At 38.9% G+C, this 13,554-nt stretch overlaps 1 protein-coding gene across 4 annotated transcripts in view; it reads left to right on the top strand.

Annotated features, from left to right (window-relative positions):
* The window catches only part of Rgs7 (regulator of G protein signaling 7), a 374,810-nt gene that overhangs the window by 282,853 nt on the left and 78,403 nt on the right, over positions 1-13,554 (top strand). For 3 of the 4 annotated variants that reach the window (XM_057769480.1, XM_057769481.1, XM_057769483.1), the window contains exons 5-6: positions 5,181-5,287; positions 8,453-8,504. The exons of the other annotated variant lie outside the window; for it this stretch is intronic. In XM_057769480.1, coding sequence (XP_057625463.1) covers positions 5,181-5,287; positions 8,453-8,504 — 159 coding nt within the window. The remainder of the gene's footprint in view (positions 1-5,180; positions 5,288-8,452; positions 8,505-13,554) is intronic. 4 annotated transcript variants of the gene reach the window in all.

Consider the following 13,554-nt stretch of genomic DNA (forward strand, 5'->3'; position numbering starts at 1 on the left):
TTTAGGAAAAAGAAGGGGATGTGTTTATCAATATCAGCCCGAGAAACAAATGAAACACGAAGAGTGGGGATGAGGAAGGGAGAAAGGAGATTATAGGGTATACTTTCTTAAATTGTAGTTCATTACTCCATGGAGGTTATATAACTGAGGATGGTCGTAAAACATATGTTAGCCATAAACGATTTCTGAATATAAAATACCAAAAACTAACTCAAAACCAACACTTCATGGTCCTAAGGTGTTTTTATCCATGTTGCCTCGCAATGACAGTTCGTTGTTTTCATTTTAAAGTAAGCTCTAATTATGCAGATGAGGTGGCTCTTGAACTTAACTTCCCTTTGGCTTAGCCTCCTGATTGCTCTTTTAAACTGACATTTCATTCTGATTCCTGGGAAAACATTATGTGGCCAAGTGAGCATGGTGTTACATGCTTGTAATCCTAGCCTTTAGTGGCTGAAGAAAGAGTATCATGTATTCAAGGTCATACCGGGCTACTTAGTGAGTTCCCATTATAGAAGACACTATCTCAAGCAAACTACCAGTAGCAATAGGACACATGTACAGTGAGTTCCCTATGTATCCGCTTCTACTTGACTCTTGGTGCTCTCTTTGGTTCTCAGTCTTTGACACAGTCAAGTTGAGAAGTCCTTTCTACTGTCTCCTGAGCTGGGTGTTTTCTTGTTGGTATATTATATTCATGCTTTAGTGGATATGTTAACCTGTGAAAACATTTTTGCTATAACTACTATGTTCCTCTTTAGATTGTGTGTGTGTGTGTGTGCGTGTGTATTCTTTGCTGCCTAGGGTGAAAAAGGCATATCCTAGAGCAGATTTATCACAACACCAAAAGAACCTGATTTGATCACCTACAGGATTCAAGCAGCATTGGGTTGGGAATATTTACTATGATGGGGAAGCATAATCTAGAACCAGCTATCCCTTTGCTTTAGAACTGGCTGGAGTGATGAAGTGGTACAAGTCTGTCATTTTCTATCAGCTAATATCACTGTAGCATTTGCATGTGGTACTGATACATAGCTCACATCTTAGTTGGTTATCACAGTGAACTTGGGACAGAGGTATTTTATTAACTTCATGCTCCTGAGGACACCAAGGCCAGAGACTGGAAGTCCCTGGCTCTTGTTGCACAGCTGGTCAACAGAGAGATGGATCTGAATTCTGACAGCACACTGCACAACAGCCACATGTCACTCCTGTTAGGAAGGGCATTTATTGGTATTAAACACGTGGTGCATTTCTCAATGCTGATTCAATTTCTGATTCTGTTTTTGTTTCTTTCAAGCAGAAGTCATTTTGGGAGGGTCATTTGCATCCTTGGCTTATTTGTTTGTTTTTATTATTATTATTTTATTCATGACACACAGAAGTTATTTCTTAAAAGTGTGTTTGTAGTATTTGAGTGTGTATGCATGCGCTCAAATGTCTGGGAGCACACATATGTATGTAGACATTTGGAGGTCAGGGGTTGATTTGAGATGTCTTTCTGGATTGTTCTCTCCCTTAGCTCAGGCTAATTGGGCTACTCTAGTTACCCAGTTTGTTCCAAGTGTCCTTTGTCTCTACTTTCTGAGCTCTGGGGTTGCAGGTGAGCTGTACCTTCTAAGCATTTCCATGGGTGTTAGGGATCTGATCTCAAATCTTTATACTTATACAGCAAGCACTTTACCCATTGAGCCACATCTCCAATCTCCAAACTTCTCTGCATCCATTCTTTATACTTTCTAATCATTTGCTATTCACTTTTTAAAAAAAATCTCTATTTGTAGTTGGTAAAAATCAAGTAATACTTGGATTTGTTTTCCAATGTGGAAATGTTTAAAAAGAGATGAAAGCCCAAGTTACTTCTTTCACTCCCTTCCTCTGCTGAGAAATTAAACCTGCTTTAGAAAGTCCTCGTTCAGTAACAGTCCATTTCTATTTGGCTTTGTTCGAGAATAAAATGTTCTGTATATGTAATTTCCCCAAATGTCTGACCTTACCTTTTCAAATGCCAATTCTAGTAGATCTAAAAGATCATGTTTCAAAGGACTTCTAAAATGACCGTATTTTCTCCAAGCAAACATTGCTTTTCTGACTTAGAAGTATCCCACTGATTGCCTTTTATTTGACTAGTAGGCAAATTACCTTTGTATACATTTTAGCATTTTCATTTCCTTGCCAGCTATCATCATTTTTCTTTAGACTTCCTTCTAAGACACACCTGGATAGAGCCTGATCACATTTAACTGTATGATAGGAATGACAAAACTGTATTTTTTTCAAATTGTGTTTTATTTTAACTATGAATGTATGCATATGCAGATATATACAACTGCATTTGTTTTCCTTCTAAAAATACATTTTAAATTGAAATAGAATATAATTGTATCACTTTCCCCTTCCCAGGAGCCCTCCCCCAACCCTTTCCATCCCCCCTCTTCAAGTTGACAGTCTCTTTTTCTTTGATTATTTTTGTTACATAGAGCTATATTTCATAAAAGACATCCACATATACCCTAAGTAAAAGGTTTTGACTAAAATGTACAGAATCCAGTAAGAATCATCACAATTCTTGTTTTCTTGGTCCCAACACGTTTCAATCTTTGTAAGATGATTTACTGTCTGTGGAAGGCTGCTGTGCTCTCTGTGGATAAGACGATTTTGACATTGGGCTATAAATATACAACACTTCACACAGAAGAACTCAACCTTCTTTCATAATGTGTTATTCATCCTTTTAACATTTGAGGTGCTGTGGTTTTAAAAAAAACAAATTAGTCTGTAGAACACTCTTCTTTTAAAGACGTTGCCAATCTTCACCCGAGGGTCTGAGGTAAGGGAGGGAGGAATGCCTGCGTTTGGCACAGCTGCTGCAGCTCCTCACCCTCACGTGGTGGCAGTTCCGGAATGGCTTGCTCAGCGCACACATCACTTGGCTATCCAAATGAGGAAAGAAACTAAGATGTTTTGGTTGGTGCATTGTTGAGCTTGAGCTGTGTGTGTGAGGCAACAATCACTCCCACATGAAGATTAATAGTGGTTATTTTGCCGAGAAGCATGACGGGAGGTTGATCGTGACAATTCATTCATTGAACTCTCATAATATTCCACTTGGACATTGCCAGTGTGGTCTTTCTGGGTCTTATTCAGTTGAGGTGATGCTGGGGCTTTAGGAGCAGTTGGATCACGGGAGTATGTAGTCCCATGATTATCATTAAATAAACAAATGAACCTTGAAACCATGTCCTCTAACACTAAGATTTCTTGCTGTCATTTATGCCTGTAATATTAATTCCAGCTTTTCTCATTGCACAACAACCTACATCAAATCCTTCTGAGGTCCTGTGAGAAGATAATCCAAGCATTGACATTAACTTAGAAAAACTGAACAGACCTCTCATGACCACAACACAAAACACTTTAGTCCTTTCCCATATACTGGTATTTAACCTATTTGGGATGGACTGTATATTTGAATTATTATTTATCTATCAAGCAATTCATTTTTCTATAGTTCTAAGTCAAATACAAAATTTACCCCTGATTTTTTACCTATTATTTAATAACTTCATTTTTGAAATTATGTCTATAATCTCAGACTCGCTTACCATTTAACCAAAGACATGTAAGTCATTGTCTAAGCCTTGTTGGAAGGCCAGACAACTTAAAGATTAAGGCAAATAGTTTGGCTTTACTTTGACTTAGGAAGTACATACTACCATGGAGGAAACTAGCTTCCACTCTTATAAAAAGGGATCTCCATCAATAGAACTCTACCAATTTGAAGGTATGATAAAGAATTACCAAAATCAAATTCTCTCAAACCAAACATGTCTAGAGAATAATTCATGGGGGAATAAAATGAGGCCGTATATAGTTAAACCAAATAAAAATGGAGTCCTGTTCCTGAAGGGAAGGTAGGTGTTCACAGTTTATCTTTCTTAACAGAAAGACTTACTAAGGCCTGTATGTGACAGTACTGCATAAAGAAGAACTTACAAGTGCCAGCGTATGGGCAACAATGGGCTGGACTTCGGTGTAGATGCGGAGAATCAGGCTGACGCTCACTGGCCTCCGACTTTTCTGACCGCAGGCTCGTTGTGTTAACTTTCACTACATTTTTCTCAGATTCACCAAGACTTCAGCTCCTAACTGCCTTTCGTGTGTCTTTGTTTTGGTTGGTTGTTGTCTTTTGCTTATTGAGTCACATAATGTCCCAGGCTTGGAGTTGGGAAGCAGTTTACTCTCTTTCTACACGTCTCTGTTTTCCTTCCGTGTATCTGTACTCTGTAATCAACCCCATGTGCTGTAACTTAATCTCCATGGTTGGTAAGTGCGCTGATACTCTTTTCCAGCTCACAGACTCGAAAACCAAAGTGAACAGAAGTGACTGTAAGAAGAGAAGTGAGGCCCCTGAAATTTCAAGGCTCAAGGCTTGTTGCCAAAGGCATACAAAGACCTGGACCTTGACCAAAGCTATAGGCTATTAGCAACTGTTATGGCCCAGCTTTCCTCAAGGTTCTCTTTCGTTTGAATGTGATGGCCAACCCAAAAGTAATGGAGGGCATGTGGAAGGGACTGCCACCATTTAAAGGAGTCAGCCTCTCCCAATCTGTCTTGTCAGAGGCAAATCTGTAGAAGTGAAGTGCCAGGGAAATATCCAGAAAAAATGTAAATCTCATTCAGTGTGCAAGCAATGAAGCATAATGGCCCCATATATCCTGTAGCTACTATGCTCAGGTATTTGCCTACCTCCATTGCCTACATCTGTACGTGATTTTCACACGAATCTTGCAAAGTGTGCTTATTATCTTTACCATCAGATATGGGAAGTGCCACGAGTTTAAGTAACAAGATATATGTTTCTAAAGTTTTGTTCTTCCTGTGTCCACATGAGCTTTAGAGTTTTAACTAGAGTGTATAGATACTCTGGTACTCTGTGACAAAATTTTGGCTTTGCACAGGGAGTTCAAAATCACACACACACATACACACACACAGTCACCTTTGTACAGAAAGATTGTTCTATGCAACTGGGAAAATGTTAAAAATTTGGTGCAAGAATGTGTTAAAAGAGGATCAGACAAATGTTACTGTTTTGCAATCATCAACAACAAATTCCAACAAATATACAGGGCTTTCATGTGCTGTTTTCATTTTGCTCTGCTTTCTGGGAACAGTGGAGGCTCTCCATTTGGGAACGCTAATGGCTGCCCACGGCTACTTCTTTCCCATCTCAGATCACGTCCTCACACTCAAGGATGACGGCACCTTCTACCGCTTTCAAGTAAGTGGAAACTTATATTCTTTCACAACAAGCCAGAAAGCCTGACCTTCGTTCCTGTGTGTTTTCAGACCTTTTGGAAATTATTATGTGGTCGTCTTAGACTACTTAGAAAGTAATTAGTGCTCATGGGTAAGCATCAGAAGCAATCATAAGACACCGGTGGGGAAAACGTGGAAGCTGAACTGAGTAAAGACTGAAATTATGCTTTAATGTAAGAAAAACTTTAGGAAAATTCATGAGGTGACTTAGTGGAATCGAAAAAAATAGGGAAGACTTCAGCTGTAAATTGCACTTAGCAAGCAGGAAGTTGAGAGATATAACTCAACTTATAATCCCACCTGTGCCCCATAGCCAACTTCAGTCCAAACAAATTCTTAGTACATGAGAAATATTGCTGATTGGCAAGTCGATTGTCTATATGTATCCAACTCTTCTTGTCTTTGAAGGAAAGTCTTTGCTGTTGCAGGATTACATCTTTACACAGTTCCAAGTTTTAGGAACGTTTTTGAGATTGAAGATACAAGTAAAATTTAAGACTAACGAACTCATAAATTCTGAAAGAGCAATGGTCCTATGCTTACAAAACCAAAAATTATCTATCTTTATAATCGATATAATAAATAAAATCTCCATTGTGCAAAACAAAACAACAATAGTAACTAAAAACAAAACAACAACAAAGAGAACCTTACTCAGAAAGGAAATACTGACTATGGCATTCTCTTGCTAATTATCCAATTTAAAATATTTTCATAAAATGAATGAGTTCAGACATGGCCCTCAGTTAATGATAATGGGTTGAACTGGCTGCAATTTAAGTTCTTGTTCTCTGTTCTCGACCTTCCCAGAAAGAAATTAGTGGGCAAAGTTTGGATGTCTTATCAGGCTTGTAAGTGCTGAGTGAAGGTTACAAAGCACATCTAGAGGAGGAAAGGAATTTTTGAGTTTTAGAACAAAAGGAGGAAGTGGGAGCAAGTGGCTCATTCATTGCATAACTATAAGATTTAGGAGAGGTTATCAAGTTCAATGTGCTGCTAGATTTATCTCATGCAAATCTATTAAATTATATTATTACTATAGATTATTAAATGCTGTATATTTTAATAATCCATCTACCTTTGCAGTGACATCTGAATGTGGTGGATTAGCAAATCTGTTTATCACTGAATCCTTTAACAGTGAAAGGAACTAAGAACAGAGTCGGAGTGAGCTGGATTCTTACTTGTACAGCCTTGTTTGTTCTGTTGGAACATCTCTAATAGTAGAAAACACATGAAGGTTCATCATGATCTGATTTTGTTTTTTTCCATTTTCATGCTGGTTCCAAGCAGCAGAAACTTCCTGAATTGACCTCAAATTCACCTCCTTGAAAGGAGTTTCGAAACAGGGTTCAATTCTCAGTGCCTCTGTTGAAGCAAAGGTGGCTAGCACTGAAAAAATGACACTCAAGAACAAAAATGTCCCAAAGTCTAGAAAAATCACAGAAATATGTAATAAATAACAAACTATAAATATTTATTATTCTCTTATAGTGTCTATTATTATAAGTCAAACATTGTTTTCTGAGGGAAAAACTTCCATTGTTAATGAAAAATGTTGGTTTTATGGCATTTCTCTATAATATCCCAATATAAAATTCAATTTTATAGGCATAAGATTTTTACTGAGAATATGGTAAAAGAATAAAGAGAAAATTTAAAAGGCGAGCTGAGAACAAAAGGTGTCTAATTGACCATATACCTAGAATAGATATAGTCTAAAACTAGTTAATCAATATGCTTATACAAGGATAATGCACACACACACACACACACACACACACACACACACATCCCAAAAATGAAGCAGCACCAAGCAATCAGTGCTCCCTCCGAGAGGCTTCTCAAATAGGAGCTCTGCATGAAATAGTCTTCAGCTATTTCATTCCCTCATGGCTTTACTGGAATTCTGGTCCAATTTAATTTCTAAGAAATCAAATCTTCAAACTTCTGTCTCCCACAGAGTTAAGTGTGATTGGAGAGGCTAAGCATGTTCTGTACACCTCTTCCCACCCCTCTTACCCCAGCGGTTCAGTCTATTTTTCTTCCAAATTCCTACTGTGATTTTGTTCATATGGGCACATTACTATTATCTTCTTTTATTAGACTGAAGTAATTTCAAAGAGGCTAAGTCGAAATCCTCTGGTGGTCAGAGCACTCAGAAAGGGGCCGTCTCCTTATGACTCCATCGTTTCTCCAGAGCATCCTTTTCTACGTCTTGAATGTCATTCTTTAGAAAGTAAAACTCAGACAGTCGGAAAATGCCCAAAATATGTTCATTGCACCTAAGCGATCAGTAAAATTAGTTCATCCATATAATCAACCCATTATGTACCTCTACAGCCACTGTGCCTCTGAGTTCACGTGCCATCCCAATTTCAATGGGCTAGAAAAATCCTGAAAAAAAAATTGCCACATTATCTTAAGGGTTTTATTCCAGATCAAATTTCCCTTTATATTTTAGTTAGTGTATTTCTAGAATTTTACAGAATCAGAATTCTGGATATTGTTAATCACATTAAAGATACTATTAGTTAAAAAAAATGATCTTTGGTTTGCACCATTTAAAAGTTTACAGCAATAAATGAATGCTTTTATAAGTAAAAGTCAAAGGTTACTGTCATCATGTTGAATAATGTTGAAAGTTGCATTACATAATTAACAGATCCCGGCAAATGATTCACAAATTTCAGGAATGATTCTAAACTTTGAGAACCTTTGAAAATCAATGTGCAGAAAGAAGTCGCTATATTTTAGCATGTTTCATTCCGAATCTTGCTGAACATAATATTCCGCTTTCAGCCCTCGCTGTGGCTGAAACTGAGCCTTTTGCTTGGATAATGCAGGCATATCCTTTAACCTTATGTCCAGTGGTACGAGATGATGGAAAATGAGCAATGATTTAAATCCCTGCTGTTGTTTGGCAAAGCTGAAGACTGAAAAATTGGTAGCGCATGCAGATGAGAACCTTATAAAAATCTCTCTGCTAGCTTTCTCTGGGTTTAAAATCTTTGTTATCAGGAACGTAGTCTAGATAAGCACCGAAGATAAACACAGACTGTACACCAGAAAGCCTACTAAATATGTATGTGTATAACCAAGACTCCTCTTTTTTTTCCTTCAACAGACACCTTATTTTTGGCCATCAAATTGTTGGGAGCCAGAAAATACAGACTATGGTCAGTGCAATGGTCTTTGTTTTGTCCTTAACCATTTATGTGTCTGTTTTCCAAGTAAATGACTTCTGTTGCTTTTATTAATGAAAGAGTAAACCACCATTCTAGGTATGGATCAGTAATGATAACACCCAATTTATGTATGGCTTTATTTGGCAAGTCACCAGACTTGATGGCAGCTCTTCCATAGTAGAATGTGCTCTGTTAAAGGAAAGCCCCTAATTATATTGCAATGCTGAAACAAGCCTCAAATGTTTAGGATTGGTCTTTCAGAGCATCGCCTGCAGCAAGGAAGAGAGATAAATGGATGAAGAGAGCCAGAGTCCTAGTTCTTCTTCAGCTCAGCTATGAAGTTTAAAACAAACACGCAAACACAAAGCCCTCTGACTCCTCACAGCTCTATTTTGCTGACTATTAGGGAAGCATCCTATGATTCTAGATCAGAAGGTTATGTTAAATACGGAAAGGCCCCTGGCAAGCCAAAGAAAATATACTGATGTACAATAGCAAATTTAACCCTAATAAATCAAACTCAGTGACCTTAAGATAACACAAGCTCAAACATGAAGATCGCAAAGAAGCTCTATAAGGAAAAAATTTTAATCCCTAGAAAATGTTCATCTTCAAGCATTTTTGCATAGGTGTTGCTTTAATGAAACAAGATTGGACAGATTTGAAGTGCCACAGTTATAGATGTTCACTGAGAACCCCTCATGTGCCTTGTTGTAGAAGATATTATTGGCCTGTAGGGTGTCTGACTTGCCTGCAGCATTGAGTAGCTCATAGCCTAGAAACAAAAGTAGTGTCCTACACAAAGAGTTCTTATGAATGACCGTGAAAACGCCATTGGTATGTGCAAAATGATATGGGAGTTTAAAATAATTAAATATTGCCTTTATTTGGTGGTGCTGGGTGTTATGTCAGAATGATTTTATAAAAGAACTCGTAACATCTAAGACAGATTTTAAAGTCGGAAGTAGGAATTTATGTGGTTTCTTAGTTACTGTGATATGGCTGTGAAGACACACCATGACCAAGGCAACTTATGCAGGAAGGCTTTTTCTTGGGGGCTTGCAGAGAGTTAGTTTATGGTCATCATGGTGAGGAGCATGGCATCTGGCCAGAACATGGTGATGGAGTTGTACCCTAATCCACAGGCAATAGGAAGTGAGAGAGCAGTATTGGGCCTGGTGTAGGCTTTTGAAACTTCAAAGCCTATCCCCGGTGGCACACCTTGCTCCACAAGGCCACACTTCGTAATCTTTCCCAAAGAGTTCTGCTAACTGGGGAACAAGCATTCAAACATGATCCTATGGGGAACATTCTCATTCAAACCAGCACATGCGGTGATGAGACATGAAATCATTTAAGGATGTATCTTAGTTAGAGTTTCTATTGCTGTGATGATCAAAAGAAACTTGAGGGAGCACAGGGTTTATTTCACGTATATGTCCAGACCCCAGTTTATCACTGACGAGCATCATAGCAGGAACTCACACAACGCTGGACGACCTAGAGGCAGGAGGTTAGAGAGGAGTGCCCTTATGGGTTTGCTCTCTAGGACTTGTGAAGTCTGCTTTCTTTTGTATATCACCCAACACCACCATCCCAGGGACTGCAGCACCCACTGTGGACTGGGCCCTCCTATGTCATTCACTAATGAAGAAGATGCTCCATAAGCTTGTCTATATCCCAGGCTTACTGAGGCATTTTCTCAGTTAAGACTCGCTCCTCTCAAATGGCTCTAACCTAGGACAAATTGGCATAAACTATCCATCATATCGAGAGAGAATAATATAATATGCAAAAGCAGGAAGAAGCATAACAATCGTTTGATTTTCTTTGGGGCTTCCCCCGGAGAAACATCTTTAGAAGTTAACTGTAGGAAAATCCATAGCAAATGGCTGGAATTACCTTTCCTAGTGGTCACTATAGAAACATTTAGTAAGTTCCCCAGAGTGGGCAGGTGGTACAGATGGTTTCCAAATATACAAACAGACAAAAGTACTTTATACGATCTTGTCAAACTAACAGAGAGACTAGATCATGCTGTTACCTGAGTGGAAATGCCCCCTTCTTCATCTGTTGCTCACAGTCCTCAGAATTGAAATGCTTACAGAAAGTTGAGAAGCAGCTACGGATGCATTAGTCAGAGTTGAAGCTTTCTGTGGAATGTGGATCTGTGTCTAGGAGCCTACCCAAAGGCTGTACACCATTCTAGTAGAGGAGACACCTTCCGGAGGAAGACCTGACTCCGATGACTGCTGTGACAAAAGGCTGAAAGTGGGCCTTTGAAGAAAGTGTCACACAGTTCTGGGTCTCAGGTTGCTACCTCAAAAACGAGGCTAGAGATCTTGACTTAACGAAATGATTGGAATAATTCATATTGATATACCTAAGGAAGCTGACATTATTCTTGTTCCAAACTCACTAAACATAAACTAGTGATTTTTGTTTCTCATTATTGTTGCCTATCATACACAATGCTTCTGTTTCCTGTTAAAAAGAGAATTCTTTTTTTTATTCATCTATTTATTTTACATTGTGGCTGCAGCCACTTCCCATCCTCCCCTACCAGTCCCTCTTCCCCGTTTCCTCTCTCTTACCCCTCAGTCCCCTCCTCTTCCATCTCTATTCAGGAAAGGGCAGGTCTCCTATGAGCAGCAATAAAACTTGATATATTAAATTACAGTAAGACTAAGCACCTCCTCATGTATTAAGGCTAGACAAAGTGACCCAGTATGAGAAGTAGGATCCCCACATCCAGTAAAAGAGTCAGAGATAGTTATTGTTCATGCTGTTAGGAGTCCCACTGAAGACCACGCCAAACAACGGTAACATGTGCAGAGTGCCTGGGTCAGTCTTATACAGGCTCCTTGGTTGTCTGTTCATTTTCTTCAAGTCTCTATGAATATACAAACAGACAAAAGGCTAGTTGATTGTGCTAGCCTTCCCATGGTGTTCTTGACCCCTCTGGCTTCTACACTCCTTTCTCCTCCGCCTTCCTAGGCTTCCCAAACTCCACCTAATGTTTGGCTGTGGGTCTTCACATCTGCCTCCATCGGCTGCTGGGTGATACCTTAAAGACAATTCTTATCCTTGGTGGCCCCACTTTCGAATCTCTGTCTTCTTCACTGGAAGGTTAGAGGAATCACAATTGCGGTACGTGTCTGATGACTTGATAGTAGGCTTGTTCCCCTGGTATGCCCGAGGAAAAGCTGTGATCTCTGCAATGAATCAATCACTCACAGCACAGGCTTCATAGCAGGCATCGGTCATGGCTAATGTCCTTCAGCTTTGTGCTGACTTCTACTGGCACCCACATCAGAGGAGCCTATTTGTAAACTAAGTGGAATCATATTGTTAAATTACCCCATTTGTTTTTACTGATGAATCATATTCTGGTTTATTTTGTTGCTGGCTTAATTTCTAAACATCCACATAAGGATGGCTTGAAGCAGAACTTCTCACACTGCCAGCCCCCAAATCATGACATGGAGATTTAATATTAGTAATGAATGCTCGGCCTTATCTTATGCTTGTCCCATTAGTTCTTATAACGTAATTGACCCTGTTTCTTTTCATCTACATTTTGCCTTGGGGCCTTTTATCTTTCTTTCATTCTGTATGTCCTACTTTTCCTGTTTCCTCTTTGTCTGGCTGACTGGCTACTGCCTGGTTGCCTGGCCCCAGGCATCTCTTTCTATTTCTCCCTCTTTCTTTCCTCTTCTCCCCTGAGCCCTAGATTCTTCCTCCTACTTATTCTCTTTTCCCTCCAGCCCCACCTATCCCTCTACTGCTTAACTATTGACTGTTCAGCTTTTTATTAGATCAATCAGGTGCAAAGCAACACATTTTTACATTGTTAAACAGATATAACACATCCTTACGTAGTTAAAGCAATATTCCACAACAATGGGTTATATTCTTAAGTGCAAATAAATTGCACTACCAATTCCAGTCTTTCAGTTTCTACTGTTCTTTTTATTTAAAATATACTCTTAAAACCCCCTCTTTAAAAGGGTATGAACAATATGACATGCGTGGGCTTTAAGGTCTAAAGTAGACTAGCTACTTAGGCTGTATTTTCTAAGACAACTCTGTGGCATAGACGCACAAGAAGTGGTTGTATTATTTTATTATAACTTTATTGTTTGAGATATATTCTCTCTAAATATCCTAAACTGACCTCAGACTACAATTTGCCTGCTGTAGCCCCAAATGCTCAGATTCAAAACAGGCTCTGCTATGTGAAACTGAACAGAAAGCTTTAAAAAGTTTCCCTCATTTTCTTGCCATCTTGACCTTCTTTCCCATCACCAAACTTGGGCTTATCCTATGATATGTAGAACACAAACTTCTGTAGATCAGCCCATGTGCAAAAGGCATGTTTTCAAAGCTATCTTGGCACTATAATGATTGTTTTTAACAGCATTTTAGCTTATTTTAAAGCCAATATGGACCACATCTACAAGAACTCTATTCTTAGAAAATCAAGGTGGGAGAAATTTTGCATACTGTGTGTGGAAATACAAAAGGCAATCCCAATCCAAACCCATTCCAGTGTGGAGAATGTGTTTCTATTGGTACATTTGCATCATTCAGAGTGAGACTAGAGTGGGCTGGAGGCCAACACACGAGGAAGCACATGACAATTTTGGTGAGAAGCAGATAAGAGTCATTGCTGCCAAACAGAAGCAGATACCAAAGACGGTAGCTCTGATTGTATGCATTACACATAAAGAGTCTAGGATATGAATTTCAATGGTCAAATATCCAATGTCCAGAGAGTAGTTTAGCTTATTTGTTTTTATTTTATTTAGGCAAGATCTTCATATTCCAACTTCAGATTCCCTAAAGAGTCTATTGTGTTTAGGTTAGCCTCAAATTGGAAATCTATCTGCCACTGCCTCCTGATTTTTAGGATTTTACACATATGCCGCCATGTCCAGCTAAATAGGATTTTGAGCCTATGAAATACAACTTCCCGATAAGAACAGGAATCCTAATAGACTCACTTCATTTAGCCCATGCACAGTCTAGCATCGTCTTT

Source organism: Chionomys nivalis, chromosome 5, assembly GCF_950005125.1.
Source record: "Chionomys nivalis chromosome 5, mChiNiv1.1, whole genome shotgun sequence".
Classification (NCBI taxonomy): domain Eukaryota; kingdom Metazoa; phylum Chordata; class Mammalia; order Rodentia; family Cricetidae; genus Chionomys; species Chionomys nivalis.